Here is a 20,413-nt window from a genome sequence, read left to right as displayed (position 1 = left end):
TGTAGTTCTTTCATACAGCCAGCACCTCAGTTGCTGTATTGACGTGCTAATCATCAGTCCATTAATGCGTTAATTAAGGAGCTGCTCAAGGTAAGATTGTGTGAGTGAGAGGAATGGACCGCCTGTGGGCTGAGTAGCTTCTGTGGCTTGAAGACATTGCTGAGGTTCTGCTTCACGACCGTACCTGACACTACAGTACAGGGGCTGTGTTCCTTTCCGCTCGCCTTTCAGGGTAGTGTCCCACGCTCTCAGCCCAAAGCAGCACGTGACCAGCGCCTCATCCTCGGCTCCTCAAGTGCAGCATTTGTTCCTGGTTTTCCTTCCGTCTCGGACCTTAATGACTTAATCATTGAACTCATTAGGTAGTAGACGCGTATCTAATTCGGTAGATAAGGTCTCAAGCAAGTGCTATTCCTAAGGTACCCTTAGAAGCCTGTAAGATCCCGAGACCGCAGGCACTTGAGGGCAGGGTGTATAAAGCAAGGGGGTGTATCTTGTATATCTAACCCTGCTTGATGTATTCCTGACTGGACACCTCACCATGTTCCTCTCCTCTAATTGTCTTGAAGGTGTTTCTGTCATTTTTCGTGGCTCACTCTATCTTTGCATCTCCCAGTGCACCTGTCCTCTCAAAATCTTTCACTTGTTTTTCTTTTTAGATTTCTGTACAGATAAGCAGCGTCTGGAGGTAGATGCTGCTAACGCGTGTTTGAGGCCGTGCGTCTTCTTGCCTTGACTGTGTGGTGATTCAAATGTGTTGGTCACTCTGGTGAAGAATTAAAATAACAGTGGGGACAAAATCGATGGACAATCTTAATGGAGCTGTGCTTTCTTTTCTAAATAGAGATCAATTTATCACTGCTGACCTGGGCCCAGTGTTGCCTTCCTGTTACACCAGCACTTAGTGGTTATCAGCAACAGAGGAAATATTGTAGCCTTCTGTGTTAGCCCTGGGAACTGGATGGATTCATTTTGACTTGGAATTCTTCTTTGGAATACTTTAAGAAGCCTAGTTTTTGTTTCGTCATCCGTTTTCTAAATAAGAAATAAGATGTGTTTATTTTTTGCTTTTGTTGCAAATCACAAATTCTGAAAGTTGAAAATTAGTAATCCACTGGAATTCAGCTATACAGTATATCCAGTACAGTGTGCTAGTCTGGCAGGCTGACTTTCAGTGTTATCATATGTACATCATTTATGCTGGAAAGTTAGCTTTCCCTTCTGAATGTGCAGGAGAAATTCAGTCTTAAAATAAATCTGTTTTTCCTCTCAGGGCTTGCGTTTCAGAGCAGATCAGGCAAAGACAGGTCTGCTCTGCTCTCCGAAGAGCCTTCCGTAATAAACTTACTTCAAATCTGTGCTCTGACTTATTGCATTCTGGCAACTAAATTGAACAAATCGTGGCTAAGCTTATTGAGCTTATCGTAGTACTAATATTAACTGTATAAATGAGAGTGAAAATATGTTTTCCTCTTTGTTTTTTCTCTAAATTAAAAAAAAAGTCTCCCAGACATGATTACTGTTTAAAATTCATCACTTTCTCTTCTGTTAAATTTACTAACACTACATTGTATGTGTGTGATTAAAATACTTGTAATGTAGTTTGGGTCAGAAAAGTTTAATGTACCCTAGAAATAGAAGAGCTTGAATTTGTTACCTTGGAACAGTATAAAAACAGGAATGTGATTAAATGTGAGCTTAATACTCCAGGAAAATAGAATATTCCAGAGAAAATAATGTACAATTACTGTTTATTAATGACACCATTACACATGGTTATATTTTAATAACTTTAGTAAGGTGCACCAAATATTTTAAGTAGGGTATATCAGATCAGTATAGAAATTTTTAAATGCTGGTAATCTATAGCATATATCAAGATATCCAACTTGTCCTCTGTTTAAGCTCATTCTTGAAGTATACAAATTCTGCCATACACTGTAAATGCATCAAGTAACATTAAACAAAGCTATTTTTCCATATGTCAACATTCTGATATCCCCACAAGCAAATCATCACAGTTCAGATCATCTGACTCATGTTTTCAGCTGTGAATGTCGGGGAAAGGGTTTGAAAGAACTCTAAAATGAGTCCATCACGACTTTCGAAAATGCCGTTTTGGTTTTGATAGTGTTCGGGTTTCAGCATAGCTCCTACTTCATTTAAGATTTTTTTCTGATGAATAATGAATGATTCATTCACTCTCTGTAATGCTGTCTTGACTAATAGCTGTTTTACTGGAACGCCTCAGGTCTAGTACCTTTCAAGCTTCATGACAAAATGCGTGCCTGACTTTATGCAGTACAAATACTTAACTTAGTGTAAGTTAAAACTTACCATGTTCAGATGAATAAAAAATCCCCTTGTGATTATTTCTGTGACTGGATATATACTTTTACGTATATATCCATACTCACAGAAATAATAACTGCCATCCTACTGAATTTACTAAATGGAAAAAAAGTGCTAAACATTGGTTATCAAACTCCGCTTATTGACCGGGACACCGTTTCGGAGATAATCAATGCAGGGAGCTGGAGAGGGGATTTCAGAAGAGGTTGGCTTAAACCTAAAAATGATTGCTTCCATTAAGCAGGGGAAATACAGGATTCTGTGTTGCAGCCAAACGCCTATAATCCCATGCAGTTGCTTAGAAGGCCCTAATGGATTTGCATTTTGCTAGATTATTTGTGCACCACAGTAAAATTTCAGATGGCAGATCCGTCTAAACACAGGCGGAGTCAGATTGTTAATCAGATAAAACCATAACGCTGTGGTTGACTTGTCTTTTTTTGAGAATTCAGAAATATCATGCAGTCTGTTTGGGTGATGCTGAGGTTTTCCGTTCCGTTGTATGAAAAGTAAAAAGAGCTGCTAATCTCAGCAGCCATGTCCCGACCCTGAACGTTGTATATTTAGAGGAAGTAAATATTTGTAACAGTAGAGCTTTTCTATTAGTTTTTAACACTGGTTCTTCAATTTTGGTGCTTATTTTGCAGGACTTTTTCAAAGATGCACTACTGTAGGTCCACATGCTCACAAGCATGTTTGAGCTCAGGCAAGGTTCACGTGCAAAACTAATGGATCTGTCCTAGCCTGTCCTCATCGCCAGAACTGTGTGCTCCAGTGGAATTTTTAATTTCCTTCGTGTCCTCGAGGGCAAGACAGCAAATAGAAGAAGCAAACAAATCTCTGGGAAAAAATACAGAAAACTCTTTTCTTATCTACTGACAGATGCAGTCTGTTTGACACAATGCAGAGCCATCTGCAAGTGTTCCTGTATTTCAGGCCACAGCTGTTTTAATGAGGCAGTAACAGAGTCGATGCTGTCTCTCCGGACAAAAAAAGCGCCCTGCAGTTCCAAATGTAGCACAGCAGAATGGTTTTCTCCTCTCTAAAAGCAAGATCCCATATTCATCGTAACCGAAGGCAAGCAGTTTTTTTTTTTACAAAAAAAACATTAAGTAAAATGCTAGGTAGAAGTTGTGACCATTGTTTGTTCTGACATTTTAACAATTTTTACATTGTAATGGGAAAAATGTTTTATTTTAAAAGCCAGGTTTTTCATTTAGCAAGGATAGAAGCCACAATTTTAAATGGAATTGTGAATTCCAAGGCTGCAGCTTTTTAGTTGAAGACCAATTGTTGGAAGACATGGGAAGAGGGAGTCAAAGAACAGGAGAAAATATGGCAGTTAACTGGGTTACAAAGTTCGTACAGTTCATTCTGTGCTTAATCACTTCTAATTGATTAATACTGAACTGCTAGAAGTGACTGGGTTTCTAAATACAAATATCGATTGCATGACCTATAAGAGCAACCTGTTTTAGTTCTGTACTGAAGGACATGATTCACCTTGTGCGAGCTTATCCAACACTGTTTTCTTTTCTGAAATCAGCACCTTTTATATAGTATAGTGCCCCCGTTGCTATACCGGGGTGTTAGGACCCACACAGACCGCAGGATGGGCGCCCCCTGCTGGTCCCACTTCCAGCAGCAGCCTCAGCTTTCCCAGGAGTACCAGGTACTGGCCGGGCCCACGCCGGCTGAGCTCCAGTGGGTGCCATGTGAACAGGGGGAGAACGTACAAGCCCCACGCAGACAGACTTGAACCCCGGGCCCCTGTGCAGCATGGCAGCGGTGCTGACCGCTGCGCCACTGTGCTGCCTGTTCTGAGCGCTCAGGAGCCAAATCCTCTGAAAATCGCCCCCGAGAGCCCCTTTGCTGTGGCTCGGCTTTCTGCAGGGGGTCTGTGTAGCCCGGCCGGCGACGCTCACGCGCCCTGTTGTGCCCCCGCAGGTGGTGCTTCCCACCTTCATCCTGGAGAAGAGGTCCTTGCTGGAGATGTACGCCAACTTCATGGCGCACCCTGACCTGTTCGTCGCCGTGACGGCGGCGGCCACGGCGGAGGAGCGCATGGTCCGCTTCGTGGAGTACTACCTGACCGCCTTCCACGAGGGGCGCCGGGGCGCCGTGGCCAAGAAGCCCTACAATCCCATCATCGGGGAGACGTTCCTCTGCTCTTGGGACGTGCCCAGGGACAGGGCGCGGCCCCGGCGGGCGAGCGGCGCGGCCCCCGTCCCTGGGGACCAGCAGGACTCTTGCAGGGTGCGGTTCGTGGCTGAGCAGGTGTCCCACCACCCTCCCGTGTCCGGCTTCTACTGCGAGTGCAAGGAACGGAAGATGTGTGTCAACGCGCACGTGTGGACCAAGAGCAAGTTCATGGGCATGTCCATAGGAGTGTCCATGGTTGGGGAAGGTAGGTGTGCGTGCGTGCTATCGCCAGTATCGGCATCGCTAAGGCGGCGGGCCTGTTCCCATTGTTCTGTTCAGCACTGAAAATGAAATGCCTCAGGTGTCACTCTGGCGTAGACTGATGACCTTCCTGGCGGTCGATTGTGTTTCCCATTGAAGCCCGTCGATAATATTGTAACACCACAGAGAGTGGATACGTTTTTATACAGCACTGCGTTTTGTAGGTGCACAGATAGGTTGCCCCAGAAGGAATGCATGTGTCTTTAAACCACTCTTTGTGCCATCATATCAAGATGAGCACCTACTCCTTAAAAGGTTTACCTTCCCTGCTGTGGCTCTTTGAGGCCTCTGAAGGCAGAATTGCACCTACTTCCCATTAAAATGTTGCCCAGAAACATGTACAGTAGATGCAACAATGTAGCATCTTTCTCACGCTCATTCTGAGTGTTAGCCAGGATCCCATTTTTATAAACAGATTGTGTATTAACTGCATTAAGAGCAATTTAAAGGCCATTCTTTTTTTTAAGAATCGCCAAAGGCGGTTTAAAAATGTCTTATGTAATTGTGCAATATGTATGTAACAGGTTATTAGAAACTCTAGTGTTACAGCAAAATGGTACACGCTGCATAACGGGAGCTCCTAAAATGTTTCTGTGAAAGTGTGATGGCTTATTTATACAGTATATTTTCTAAAAAATCATTAGAATTCAAACGTTGTAGGAGCCCTACAGTTATCTATGCAAAATGAATGTTGGAGTTGCTAGTGCAGAATCTCGTTCATTAGGAATGATGTTTATTCTTTGCAAACGAGGCAAGTGAGGGGAGGAATCCTTTGTGCTTGTTGTTCACTGGAAAGAGGCTCTGTTCAATTTCCGCTGTAACAGTGGGCATTGAGGTACCTTGGATCTCACCATGTTAGTCAACAATGCCTGTGCAAGGGCCTTTGCCTGCTGTCCGCTTTTCACATGCATCTCTGTTGTTCAGTAGAATGTAAATCAGGGTTTGCGCTTTATTACTTTTAAACATGGGCTGTTTTTCATTATATTGCCAGCTCTTCATTGATATTTAATCTGTAGTGTCGCATTATTTACGCAGGTGTTCTCTCAAATTGCAGCACAAGCATAGAGCAAAGGCAGCACAAGACGCAGGGCTTGCAAATTCAATTGAGGTTCTTGGCTGTTTTCCCCTGGTTGTCATTGTTAAACTGTAATCACTTCACATGAATCTCTTTCGTAACAATCTTAGCATTTGAAGTCGGCATAAGAAGTACCATTATACAGAAAATGTTTCAAACCTTTTTGTTCACATTGTGGTTAGGTTTGATTAAAAAATCAAAATTTAAAACAATGATAATACAATGTAAACACTATAACCTCACCTTGTTTATGTACTCATTCATTCAAGTATTAATTTGTGTTATAATGACTTGTATATTACGAATGGCCAGTCCAGGTCCACCCTATTCTCTCCTTTCAAACTGCACAGGTACAGTATGTGGAGGCACAGTGCAAGCTCGGTTCATGTACTTCCGACCTTCTCCTGTGTAATTGTTCTTTACAGTGCTGGAGCCACAAGTCACATGAAATTCATTTGTAGGTAGTAAACCTGAGCAGAGTGCTATTATGAAACCAGGCACTAGTTTCTTCAGTTTCAGTTTCAGCTTTGTTTTAAATTTTGTGCAGCTGTAGTACACGATGCGCTCATCATGAGTCTCGGTGTTGGTTTGCTTCAGCTTCTTTTTTTTTAGCCATTTTCCTGCGGTAGCTTTCTTTCTGCAGTCAGGTCTGTTGGACTTGGGCTGTAAAGAAAAGTGTGAAAGGGAAATGAGGAATAGTCCTGAATTAATCCTCAGCTCAGTGCTCTCCTCCGTCTCCACACGTGCTGCGTCGGAAGTTTTTTTTACTTTTGTGTGGAGTGGGAACCACGATACTGGGAAGAAAAACTTTGATACGTATAAAAAATATCTTGTCGGGCTTCATTTTGTGCCATTTTTTATACTGGTTTGGCGTACCAGTGATCTATTATTTTGTCATTACCTGAAAGAGAGGCTTTGTCTGAAGTTTGTTACTGTAAGAAAAACAGCTTCTCCTGAGCAGTGATAACGCTGCTATCTGAACACAGTTTGCTGGAGGTCTAGATTTGCGTTTTAAAATGACAGTAACGACGGGGTTGATTTCACAGCCCTGATTAACGCTGGTCTGGAACTTACTTGGAGAACAAGGAAGCAAGAGTGATGCTTCCTCTCCAGTCTTCATCACTTGAAAGGGCAGAGATTGGAATCAATCATCCCTAATGTAGGACACAAAACAGTTTTTCAATCTATTGCAAATTGTGTGACACATTTGTTTAAATAAAACCGTTTTTTAGTACCTTACAAATGCAAAAGCCCCATACGCCCCCCAGCACCATACACACAAAACATACACGTACACATAAAACATACACATAAAAGCAGATTGAACATCGTTACACAAAGCGTACGTTAGTGGGATTGATTAATTGATTGAAATTGAGGTCTGAATCCTAGCTTATTTAATCAGCCGGTGTGTGAATAGATAAGGGACTGCTTTGTGTGGACTTGAGAATATTTCCTTCTTGTAGAACGCGTCTCATATGTGTGGTGATTGGCAACGTTTTCATTTTGACATATTTTCTATAGAGAACATTGAGAACATGATGCACACAGTAGTAATGTGTCCGTACAATATCGCTGGGTGCAGCCTGACCACTACCTTGGCCTAATGCCATAATAAATCTAAGTTCGTCCTAAACTGTTTCCAATATTTCTGCATTGAATGGTTTTAAAATTCCTTACCTGGTATGGAAAGCAATATTTGGATCTCTTAGGAAACTTCTCTCATGAACACAAGAAAACCAAAAAAAAAAATCAATTGGAGTGTTTTTACAGCCAGATATCCTCCTACAAGGCAATAAAAAATACCCGTGTCCTGTCTATATCAAACATCATGCCATGTTATTTTTTACTGTTTCATAAGCCCACTGCTTATGAATATATCAACACAATCTGACGGTTATTTTAAGCCACATTTTGTCAGCCACATTCTTCTGTTTGTTTAAAACACTTCCCCCCCCCCCCCCTCCATTCAATATTTTGTTTCAAAACTGTTACTGATGGGTCTTAGTGACGCATACTTCCTGTAGTTACAGATACCCGTTATGGGCATGCTTTGAACATGTGGTACAAAAAATGGTGAGTTAAAAATCATATTTTTTTAAAAATAGTTATTATTCTATTGCATCATTCACGATTCATGAATTCTCATGGGTCTTTCTAAATGTCCTCTCCTCTCATCATTAGCTGGGAAGTTTTTCTTGAAATAGAATTCACTTGAGGCCAAGGTAAGATCTGGTGTTTAGGTATACGTGCAGAAATTTAAAATGAAATCTTTTCTTAATAAAACTTCTCCGATTTATTGAATTGGTTAAACTTGCATAAGGGACAACACAAAAGACCTGCGGAAAACGTATTGATTGTGGTATTTAAATACCTATTTTCAAAATAAGGTTTTACGGAGAAAAGATAGGATGAACTAAAAAGGAATTCGGGGGCAGTATTTAAAATTGGTCACAGATCATCACCACAATAACTAAAGGTAGGGAAACTGACCAAAAAAAGAGATGTCTTTCCTGGCTGTGACCGATGAAGAGGTTAAACTCAAAGCTTGCTTTAACTCGGGCTCTCTGCTTGCTAGCTGTGTGCTGCGAAGCGTTTCTATGGAGACGGGAGGGTAGACCTAGGCCAGATGAGGAATCCCAGTGATCTCCAGCAGCACTGTGGGCAGTGAATGGAAGTCCGGTGATGTACAGTGGGCGTGGGAATTATTGGAACCCTTGATAAAGATGAACAAAAAAAGGTGGATAAAAATGAACAGCACAGATAATGAGCTATATTTCATGGCCAAAAAAAAAAAAAAGGGAACAGGACACACAATGGTTTTGAGAAAAAAATAGTATTACTCATTTGAAAAGATTTGTTTTGGAATAATTGTGGAATAAGTAATTTATTTTCCATTCATTCATCCTTGGCTTAATAGGAATCATGAGTCTCTAAAACCACCGAGCGTAATTGTTCCTTCTCTGCGTGGTGCTGTACAGAACCCAGCGCTCTTTTAGGGACTCACTTTTATGCCGAATTAAAGAGAGAATTTCCTAGTCATGGTGACAAACGGATTTTTAATAAGATGGAGCAGCCAGAAGAGGATCATTCATCAGATCTAGAGCATCTCGTGTTGGAATGAAGTCAGGAATGATTTCAAGTCTGGGGTAATGGAGACACTCGAGCGATTTTCATAACCCCGTAGCAGGTGAAGACAGCTTTAGAAACTACAAGGTGGTCTCCTGCAGAGCAATGTTTTTCTTTGTGAAATGCAGTCATGCTTATTGCACACCAAAAATAAAATGTATTGCCTGCATGATTTCCAGTATCAGTCAGAGTTCAGTTCTGGGTTGGGGTACCTTCTGTGCTGGAGTTTGCACTGTGTGGAACAGTGCTAATGGTTCTGGGATTGAAGTTCAAATTTCACGTCCAAAAGGGTTGTGGAACTTGGCTTCCTTCAACAAATGATAAATCAATAAGCTACTAAGTACCACACAGGACAGATGGGTCAGTTGGTTTCCTCTCATTTATAACCTTTCTCGTGTTCTTATGCATGTTCTCCTTGTATTCACATGGGTTTTAATGTTGATATAGTCACGGTTGGTACTGGGTACTGATGATAGACTCACCCTGTTTGATGGATCTCTGCTGCTGTGCCAAAAGCACTATGGTGGGGATAAGTTTGGGGGGAAGAAGATACGACTTTAACACTGTGATTAATATCTTTCAGACTACTTCAGGTGCATCGCTCACTCTTATAGTGTGTCGGAGCTTGAGACCGAAAGATTTACAGTAACAGTCCTTATTGAATATTTGGAAATTTGAGACCCTCACTACGTGTTACCTCCAAACTAGAAAGGGTCTGAAAATAAAAGGTTGACGAAAAGTACCCCGTGTCGCTTGAATCGGGTACAGAAATCACTCTCTCAGGCACAGGTGTCTCAGTCATGTCAAGCTAAGCCTGATTAAATGCTCTAATTCCTCCCGATTTCAGCACAAAAGAACCGAAGCAGAAACAGAAACGCGTGGTGCAGAGAGAGATGTACATGCAAAGACAGTAAAATGGAATGTTCTGCTGCTTGAAACATTGAGGATCTTTTCAGAAATTCCTTACCAATTTAAGAAAGCTTGTAACTGTAATCGCAACTCTCTCATGCAGTAAATGAACCTACAGTACTGTGATATTTATAGCACTATGTCCGTTTCTTCCTAAGTGTGGACAAGCTCACTTAGGGTTCTGTGATGTACCCTCCTAGGACCCCCATAATGAGTTCTCCTGCATTGGGAGGTGGGCTTTTTGGGGTAAGAGAATGAACCTCTGTTTGGAGGAGGAGCTGTGTAGCTCCTGTAAACAGGGAGATGTACAGGTGTAGTAGTGGCCATGGAACTGTAAAGTGCCAACAAAACCACTCTTGATCTTTTTATGACAGAAATAGTTGAGGGGGCAGCCAGAGAAAACATTTCTGTTTATGGCGATGGATGGTAGTGGTGGTTGAAACAGTTACTTAAGTACTGTATAATATTTCCATTTCATCATTTCCGGACTTCACGTGTTTCAAAGCTGTAGAATCTCTCTGTGACTACTAATTGCATGATTCCTGGAGTGTCCTTAAACCATCAGCCCCTAGTTTCCATGTTACGCCGGAATTACCGCGGAATCCGTTTACAGGAAAATCCCATCTGTCTTCCCAGAAAAGTAAGGCGATAGTGATCTTGTTTTCATGTCCGGATACAGGTTCCTCAGCCGTGTTAAAAGTAACCTCTCAGCCACCCAGCCAAGCAAAACAGCACCTGTAATCAGTAAATAAGACAGCTTGGAGCACTGTGGGTATTTCTTCAGCTTCTGGCTTCTCATGGAAAATGCTCTGAAATGTCCAGGTGAAAGGTTTAACAGACCCGTGGTCTTCACGGGTTTCCGGCTGCCACTGGTATTTATTTTAACTGCAGGGAAAGAATTCTCAGGCCATGCAAGCTCTGTATTACTTCATGATCTGTGGATACATCCCTTTCATTCCACACCCAGTAAGCTGACCTCCTGGGCATTAGGGTCTTCCAGCTGGGCCTGGCTGCCACAGCTGCTGCATCTCCAATCCGATATCGGATGACGGATGTTCGGTTATGTCAGAGAAAAGAGGGTTATCCTAATTCGATGGAGGCTTTTCTGTGTGCTGCACGGCCCCCAGCGATTCGGATTTATATATATTCACCTGAAAAGTGTAAAGGATATTCGTTCACAAAGAATGGAGTCTAGTCGGGTATCTGTCAGTGACTAGTGTAAATACGATGCTGATTATTCAATGAGCAAAAGATCAGGAGAGCGAGGTACAAATGAAAACAAAATGTCTATTTCAACTGTAGTTATCCTGTGGGGAAGAGCAGGGTAGCCATGATGAGAACTGGAATTTTGCTGAATTCTTCATCTTTCAGGAGTTAAGGTCCTATTTTAAAGCTCCCTCAAACAAGAGGGGTCATCAGAGGTTCATGTGAGCATCTATTTTGAAGAACTTTGGCATTCTTTGACAAGATGGACGTCTATTTTTAAATGTCCTCTATTGTTCTTAAAGTTCACTAATTGAATGAGCTTTTAGGAACTCTGCCCACAAGCAGGAGTGACTGTGCACAATTCCTGATGATTATCTGCAAGAAGAAATGAAGGAGGAGAGATTGAGTCTCTATTTCCTAACATGAACAAACAAGCTGCTTAATCAGGAGCTGTTCTCCCTAATCATCACAGCTACTGTGGGACAGATTTTGATTTACACAGACAGAGCTACTCTTCCCTTAATTATGTTATCGCCCTGCTAATTGGCAATCGCAAAATTCATTCCAGTAGCAGGCACTGATTTCTTGTTTGACTCAAAAGGTCATTGTGAGAGCCAGCTGGCCAGAGTGAGTGAAACTGTTGTTTACCGTCTCGGGATTGTGAGCGATTGCGCCTTTTCAACGTCTGGCTCCCCCTCTGTCCTGCAGGACTGCTTTGCCTTATGGAGCACGATGAAGAGTATGTCTTCACCCTGCCTTGTGCCTACGCCCGCTCCATCCTCACCGTGCCCTGGGTCGAACTCGGGGGCAAGGTTTCCATAAACTGTGCCAAGACCGGCTACTCTGCCACCGTCACGTTCCAGACCAAGCCTTTCTACGGGGGAAAAGTGCACAGGTTGGTCCGCCTCTGTCCTGAGAGCCGTATTGGCGCGCCTGATGGGATTACAGCGTCGCCACAGCAATAAACCTGTTAGCAGTATTAGTAATAATATTATAGTAGTTCAGGTGGGGAGCTGCGTCAGCGTCTGCGGGCTGCAAAGGAACAGGCAGAGGTTTATTCAGGTGGCCAGACCCGAAGAAGGCTCCACAGCCGAAACATTGTGTTTCTTTTCTTCTCTTGTCAGCATGGAATAAACCTCTGCTTATTCCCTTCCATCGTTATTGTTGTTTGTTATTTGAGAGGCTCACTGTGATCGTGTACTGGGCTGCCAGCGCTCCCTTTCCCCCAGTCTGGAAGTAAGCTGCTGGTTCTGGAAGGCCTGGGAGTTCTGGGATTGGATTGGTTTCTTATTTTGGGGGAAGAATGTCTTTTCTAATCCCAGAGTATTTCTCTGTGTCTCGACGTCGCCTTTCTGCAGCCAGAGCACAACAGATCCTCTCTGGGTAGCCAGGTCTGCTTGTGTCACCCAATTTCTATAGCCGGGCTGTGGTCACTGAGCTGCTAGTTTTCCAGGTTGTGTTTTTATATATTGCAGTCTCGCGTGTGCGTTTCCTTATGTAATTAATGTGTGGTTGTTTTACAGGGACAGAGATTTGTGCTGTTTGTTGAGCTTTGTTGCCATGTAAACCAGACCACAGGTGTTGCAGTTGTAGGTGACAAGCCATGTGACAATAATGTGACAAAAGGGAATGATCAGTCAGATGTAAACATGGAGCCATGTCCACAAACAGTATCTTAACATAGGAATGAGTGGTGTTTCCTTCAATACCTGCGGTGAGGATTGCAATGTATTAAGGATTTTTACAGCATCTTAAGTATCTTTTTATTGGTATATCCCAAATGATAGTGGAAACACACTCTTGTTCGTCATTTCAATTTAAAAGTTATAAAGTATTTTAATTAAACTTTTGCCTTACATGAGGATGATTAAGCTCCGTTAATTAAATTGACATGTTAGTGAGCTTAGTACTTCAAACTACTATGGTTAAGTCTTTCTCAAAGGTTAATGGGGCTTTAAATCACTTAATCAGTCTAAGATTTCCTAACATCTTCTTTCATGGTGGTTGGAAAAAAAGTAAAGGGTAAAGATCGCTGAAGAAAACAGCTCCTAAAAACAGATAATTAACTTTGGCTAGTTAATTCAAAATGTATATTTTATCATATTTATACGTGGTAAAAGATGAGTAGAAATCAAGATGCAGCACTCTGGATGTGTAAATAAAATCAGACCTCATTAATCATTTTAGATTCAAAATCTTTGAATATTGATTGTGATGACTGTGCGTCTCTTTGTGACAGGGTGACAGCAGAAGTCAAACACAACCCCACCAACACGATAGTGTGCAAGGCTCAAGGGGAGTGGAATGGAACCCTTGAGTTCACCTACAGCAGTGGGGAGACCAAAGTGATCGACACCACCAAACTGCCAGTCACCAGGAAGAGGATCCGGCCGGTGGAGAAACAGGGACCCTTTGAGTCCAGGTAAGGGGATCTGTAGGTGAAAGAGTAGGTGGCTGTTCAGTGCTTACTATGAATGTATTACGTACCACTGCGGAGCAAATCAGACCAACAAAACAACTCATTATCAAGAAGCAAAGTGGCTCAGACAGCAGTACAACAAGTTTAATGCGCTCGTTCGTGCAGAAGAATTTGCTTCTAAGCAGGTCATCCCTTTAAAATGATTTATACTGGCTTGCAAAAGCTCTATTCATATTTCATCCTCCAGCTAGTTACATTAATCGCTTTTCCACTAATTTTGATACACAGATAATACCTCTGATTAAAGAGAAGTTAATTGTCTTTTGAGTGTTTTGTGAACTCCATCTTGATCCTTAAGTGCCTTACTGAGTTAGATTTTCACTGGTATTAATCAAATCACAGGCACTACAATGCTTTGAGTCTGTTTTTGTTTTCCAAGTGTGGAAACATCAGGAAACCAACAGGAACTGACAAAATATTTTGTCCAACCTTCTCCCTAGAACACTGGGCTTTGGATTGAACTGTATGATGTTGTCTTTAATTGTGTTATTTAGGAGAAAGATATTGCACAAAAATAGTGGTACTATATATAAATATGCTGTGCGTTTTTCTTAAAACAAAATAATAGAAAATTGAACATTAATTAACACACAGTGTAACTATTGAGGGACCACTATACAAAATAAATGGCATTGGATAAGATATGCTAAACGGATTGCTTTGTCTTCCACTCTGTAATATCCAATGCAGCCTCTAAGAGCAGGAAATTACCTTGTACAGTGGCTCTGTAGCCTGCTGGAAATGTTTTCTCATTGGGGTCAGAGCGATTTGTACAGTGGTAGTCCCCTCCTTACCCAGATACTGTATCTGATGTGGCACCAACAGGCTTCTGTTTTAGGAATTCTGTACTGACTGAATGACAGGGATAAAATCCTCAATATCAACAATACGTCATAGGTCTTATGAGATTCTAAATTTCCTGACCAAATTATTAAAAAGAAGTCCAGTGTTAATTTGAAATATACTGAGCTAACCAATGCTGTAAATAGTTTTATGGGTGCATGGTATTTGTTCTTTATAATATGCTACTTAATGCTACAGAAGTCGTTAGTATAAGCTGTGTTGTTATGTCCAACTGCATATTTTTATCACAAACTTTGTAGAAAACTAGAGTCTATAAAGTGCAATGTAAGTGCAGTTGTAATCACAGAATGAATAATATCTAAATCATCGCGTCGGTGCTTTGATACATGAAACTCATTAGGCTCATTTTTTATTATGAAATTTCTAAACCAATTTATTTTGTAGTTAAGGCAGTCATAATCACTTTGCTTTAAACAAAGTCAATTTAAATGCTTAGTCATCTGTGAAAATACATGAAATAGTAATTGTCTTTTCAACTGGCGTGTGGGGCAGTAGCTCTCACAGTATTGATTATAGTTTAGCCCGATGTGTTAAAAACTAAGGGGAAGAAACCGCAGTAGTCACCCGATCCATTCAAGTCGATGTCATTGTCTTTGTAAACATTAAATCTTGGTTCTTCATATTATTTTTCAGAACAAAAAAAAAACATGGGCTTTATCGTGTGGTCTGAAGTTTCCGGGGAAAACACAGTGTTCAGAAAGCAGTTTTTCTATGTTTTCAGAAGGTGTAGCAGAGCCCAAGGCTGAATTCAGGACTGCTTGCCCCTGGGCCTCTTGTGGAGATTAGGTGTTCTCCTGGGGAACAAAGTTGAAACCCAGCGGGTTAACTGAGGGAGAGAGGGATTGTCCCGGGATTGCCAGAGCTCGCCGGGAGTGTCCTTACCCTGGACGTACGGTATCTCCCAGGCGAGCTCGCGGCCCCGCTGTGAGGTCCGCCGTGCGGGCCGGTCGGCGGGAGGCTGGGGCCTGTGGCCTGGTAAGACTGGCCCCGTGTCTCCCCTGTGTTCCAGACGACTGTGGCAACATGTGACTGCTGCCCTCAAGGAGGGGAACATCGACGCGGCGACCGAGCACAAGCATCGCCTGGAGGAGAGACAGCGCGCCGAGGAGAGGCAGAGAGCATCCAGCAACACACCCTGGAAACCCAAATACTTCATCAAGGAGGTGAGGGCGTCTTCACTTTTTGATATCACACCCCTTGTTATCCCAGAACAGTACTGCCCTTCTAACAGACGTGTTTTTCCAGTCATGTTGACTTTACTTTGCACTGAAATGGCCGAAAAATCTGTTTCTACCTGATTCTCGTGTTCTCGATACTATTGCCTCGTACTTAAGTTTTCATTAAATGCTTGCCATGTCCCTGCCCTTCACCCCCCCCCCCACACACAAAAAAAAGCACCAGACAAGCCTTAGAAAAGGCTCTTCAATAAAAAAAAAATATTAAAAAGCGCAGGGACTGGTTATCTGCCTCCTTAGGGAAACGTGAGGACTGGATTTGAAATAAGGACAAACGAAGGCCTGACTTCAGCGCGTGATCCTGTAATTCTGTGTTGGCAGGGCGAAGGCTGGATATATCACAATCCACTCTGGAAAACCCTTTGACGAGAACTCGGGGGACTGCTGCCAGCCAGCCATCCCTGAGCCCAGCGCCGGGGAAGACCATCTACGAGCTGGGAGAGGAGCTGGTGAGAGCAGGGCAAGAGAACTGCAGTTCGCTCAGAAACTCGCACCAGATTCCTAACAAAGGAGTATGAAAAGATGATGACAAAAACTGCCAACGAAGAATAGGACCGCAAGCTCCCGGGCGTGTTCTCACAGAGAGCCATCCTGGTATAAACACTCCTAGGCCGACAGACTCTTTCGCTTTTTGGGCTTGGGGGTGAGAGACTCCGTTTTTATTATCAAAACTAGAATATTTCTATTTTTCACTCTGCCAAGAACTTTTTTTGCTCACACACCAGTGATTTGCCACTGCCGTTTCTCTCTGTCTCTCCTGTCCCATCAAAACACACAGTGCAAGAGAATGTATCTGGCCACCACAGCACGTGTCTGTTGCTCCAGCAGCTGCCCTGCCTCTCGCCACGCTAGAAAGGTAGCTCTCCAGCACCTCCCTGAGGTCTGTGGAGCACCACGGTGTTATTGTGAACTTCCAAAGATGCCTCCCGTTTGCATGTTCATGTTCCTGCGAGACTCGGAAGGCTGTGCATTAGCAATCAGACAGACCCAGGTCTAGCTCTCCCTGACAGTGGTTGTTGCTGCACATTGCTGTCTGTCGTGAAGCCATCTCGATCTTTGAAATCCCAGCTAACATTCCAGTTGATGACTTGAGTTTTGACTTGAAGGGCTTTTTCAGGACTAGACTCTAAAATGTTTTTATGTATAATCTCATTCGTGGCTTCCTTGCAATGACCTGCACTCATTTACAACATAAAAATACCCGTCGTCCCCATAGTCAACCGTGAAAGTAAGTTTTAATCCGCCGCGTCTTTCACAAGTAACTGGGAGAGTTGGTGTGTTCAAGGCCAGTAATCATTTATCTGAGGGTCTTTACAAGGGCTGCCGGTGACGTGCGATTGTGTTGCAGTCGAGGCTTGATCTGCTGTGGTCTGTAATCTTTTTATTGACCAGTATGTATCCTGCCACCTCCTCCCTTCTGTATGTTTCCTGTCATCCGCGTGTTTTCACTGCTTTCTCGTTGGATGAGCACTACAGGGGACCCTTATTCTGCCCTTCAAGGGTCTTTAAGGGTCTCTCTAAGTCTTCAGTGTCGGAAGAACAGAGAAAGGCTTCAGTTTGTCCGGTTAAAGCAAGCATTTGGTTAGGTGGTTAGAAAACTGAAGAGTTCCGAGTGAGCTGTATAATGGTGGCTCTCTGTGACCAGGGCAGGTCACCTCAGTTCTACAGTTTCGTCTTTTGCTTGCCTTGCAGTGACGGTTATGTACGGGGAAGGGTGGTTTTTGAAGTAGAGAAGCCAAGAAATTATTTTAAGTGTGCAAAGCATAAAGTGTGTAAAGAGTTTTATAGCACTTAAAGGCACCATTGTTCTCCTTCAGCACAGGGAGTCCAGAACAGGAGCCAGAATAACTTCTCTTCGGCAGTTGCCATCCTTGAATTTGTTGCGAGACGGTGCAGGCCCAGTGTGTCTCTGTAGCAAACACAGGAGCAGGACGTATTCCACATAGTCTTTGGTGCTCAAGGTAGAAACACTGAACACGTTTAGATGTATTTCTCCTTTGGCCGTTTCAAACAAAGTGGGTTCCTTGTCAAAGGAAAAACATGGTCTTTCTAACCCCAACCTGGACGTATTCCTAACCCTCGACTTAAGTCATGTAACACTAGCTTTAGAACAATGCCAAAGATTTCACCAAACATCAGTGAAAATTCTTCCCAAAGTCATAAATAAGGAGCTTTATTAATTGTCCTGCCTAGAGCTCCATACTCGGTTCCACCTGAACATCTGCTGAAGATCATTTCTGTTCTTAGATAACAGCATAATGTCAGATTGGTTAGGATTAGACCGTCCCTTAAAATTGATTAATTTGGAATTATAACTGTTTTTAACAGGATAACAAATATAGGATGAGTGATGTTTCTGAAATATCTTCCGTTTTTTTTATTGCAGCTAAGTTGAGATTTGCAGACAAGATGGGCTGCATTACGATTACCCCTAAGCAGACTCCAAGACCTGCTACCACAAAGCTTTCGAGCTTCCCCTAAAATTTCATTCTCAAGCTTTGTTTTGCAGAGTTAGTCTATTTCAAACATAATCGTACCATGCTGAAATCTGAAGGTTGATGCTTTTTCTAAACCCTAACCTGGTAATATTTGTAACCCCAGATTTACTGCTCTTGTAACACCTAGTAGAAAGTGTGAGAGACGCATGCTATCTCAGTATACTGGTAGCAGGTCTAGTGGGCAGTAATAGTTTTATACTATTGCTTTACAAGTGATAGTTTTAGAGCGGCCAGTATTCTTGCATTTATAGCATGACAAAGGTCTTCAGTGTTTTTTGACTAAAACATGTTTACAGAGAAATATGGCTAATGCAGCATTTTTTATAGTTCAAGCATTAATTGCTCTTAGGCAGTCATTTCTTTCTCCGTGAGGTCTTCTAAATCAGTGTCATGTTCATCTGCCATTGTGACAGTTTATACATCCACACAAATGCAGTGTCGTGACTTGTGTAAATAGAGGGGCTACTGTGATTCAGCCCACTTTGCGATTTCGCACAACATCCGCATGTGTTCCCTGGAGCTCTGATGAGAGCAAGAGCTGTAATTAGACTGTCTTGTTAAGTGGAATACAATAGAAACGTATGTTAGAGTAACACTCTTTAATTGGAAACTGGCCCACTCTTTGTGCATTGATTTTCATGGACTGAAAGCCAGGTTCTTCCTTGTATATATGGGAAGATCGAATGTCTCCATGTTACAGCTGGCTCAATTCTTCAGTATTTATGCATAATGCATGAGGAGCCTTCATAAAGGGATGGCAAACACCCATGAAAAATGACTGCAGTGCACTTAGCAGCGTGCTGGCGATTTACGAATACAACTCGTGGGAAATCTGAATAGTAAGATGAGAGGAGAACTGGCGTTACCCTTTAAGTGGAATGCATGCATGGCTTCACAAACAGTCGAGTTATCAAAGATTGTTCCACATCAGACAGGTGCTGAAGCCCCGACAATTATTTTGGTCTTTGTTTCATTTTGTGAAAAGAAGAGCTGTGCGCCCAAAAAACAAAGTAACAGGTAACTGCTCCTGGTTATGATTTGCAGAATCATCTGTTTTACAGCCTAATGACTTAGTGATAATGCACATAAAATCCCTGAGCACTCCGCTTTAACGACCATGCTGAAAATGGTCAGGGGTTAGTATTGTGTGGAATACTCTTTTCTTTAGAGGACCATGGACAAGAACAAAACTCCCCCCCCAAAAAAAAATAGTAATGTTATTAAACTCGCAAAATAGCTCATCCAAAAGTTCTCCCTAACGATCCATGAGCTTGAGCAGTGTACGGATTGGTCTTGAATACGTAGTTCATCCAACATGGGTAGGAAGTGACATCATATGGTCTTCTGTAAAGGCTCTAGTGCCCCCAGTGAGCAGCTTTCCAGGGGCAGAGGTGAGGCAGTGTGAGCAGGTGACTGAAATTTCACCAGGGCTGGGTGGCCTTGGCCAGTAGTCCTTTCCTTTCCTAGGCGTGCTACAACAGTAACATCTATCGGTAACCAGGTGCTGTACGTGTGTTTTCATCTGGAGCTGTGTCAGTCCTGTCTCCGATATTGAGCTCCAGTATCTGTTAGGAAAGTCTGGATATGGACAGTGTCCTCTCTGCTTTTCCTATCCGTAAGAATGGTGTTGAGGTGAGTGGGTGTGGGTAACATCAGCTGCTTTGAAGAAACTGGCAAAGGATGAGAGGAGAATTCTGTCTTGTTCTTGAATCAATTCTGAAATAAATTCAGGCCCTGTAACATTTGAACATCAGTGTGCAGCAAGATCACTGTATGACCCTTAAATCTAAGAATTATGATTTCACATTTTTGCAAAGTGACTTAAAAAGGAAATTCTATAATGTAACCTGTAAGAACTGTGCATATATTTTTTGATGACTTAAACAGAAACCATAATTAAGATTGCAGTAAGTGACTTCTTTACGAGGACTGTCCTGCCTTATTTTAACAAATATGAGCACTTTTCTACGTCAAGAGAGGAACGATGAAGTGGAGCCATGTGAAAGCTTTTGGTCACCTACCTTTGTAATTAGATTTTAACCTGTTCTGTATTCTTTATACTGTGTACAGGTTATGCATCGCGTGTCCTGAATGTATGTGTACCACTTAGTTCAACTTACACGGCTTTGCATTGTATTTAAGAGCTTGAACCAAACTATTCATTCACATGTGTAGAACCTATGCAACACTTATTTGGTATACG

General features: G+C 42.4%; 1 protein-coding gene across 4 annotated transcripts in view; it reads left to right on the top strand.

Moving 5' to 3' along the window:
• The window catches only part of osbpl10b (oxysterol binding protein-like 10b), a 75,638-nt gene extending 56,239 nt beyond the window's left edge, over window positions 1–19,399 (top strand). For all 4 annotated transcript variants that reach the window (XM_006635615.3, XM_015357001.2, XM_015357002.2 and 1 more), the window contains exons 8-12: window positions 4,300–4,759; window positions 11,843–12,029; window positions 13,374–13,556; window positions 15,487–15,640; window positions 16,034–19,399. In XM_006635615.3, coding sequence (XP_006635678.2) covers window positions 4,300–4,759; window positions 11,843–12,029; window positions 13,374–13,556; window positions 15,487–15,640; window positions 16,034–16,078 — 1,029 coding nt within the window. In that variant the 3' untranslated portion in view covers window positions 16,079–19,399. The remainder of the gene's footprint in view (window positions 1–4,299; window positions 4,760–11,842; window positions 12,030–13,373; window positions 13,557–15,486; window positions 15,641–16,033) is intronic.
• Window positions 19,400–20,413: the final 1,014 nt, after the last annotated feature.

The sequence above is a fragment of the Lepisosteus oculatus genome, chromosome 10, assembly GCF_040954835.1.
Source record: "Lepisosteus oculatus isolate fLepOcu1 chromosome 10, fLepOcu1.hap2, whole genome shotgun sequence".
Classification (NCBI taxonomy): domain Eukaryota; kingdom Metazoa; phylum Chordata; class Actinopteri; order Semionotiformes; family Lepisosteidae; genus Lepisosteus; species Lepisosteus oculatus.
This window is presented reverse-complemented; position numbering and strand designations above follow the sequence as displayed.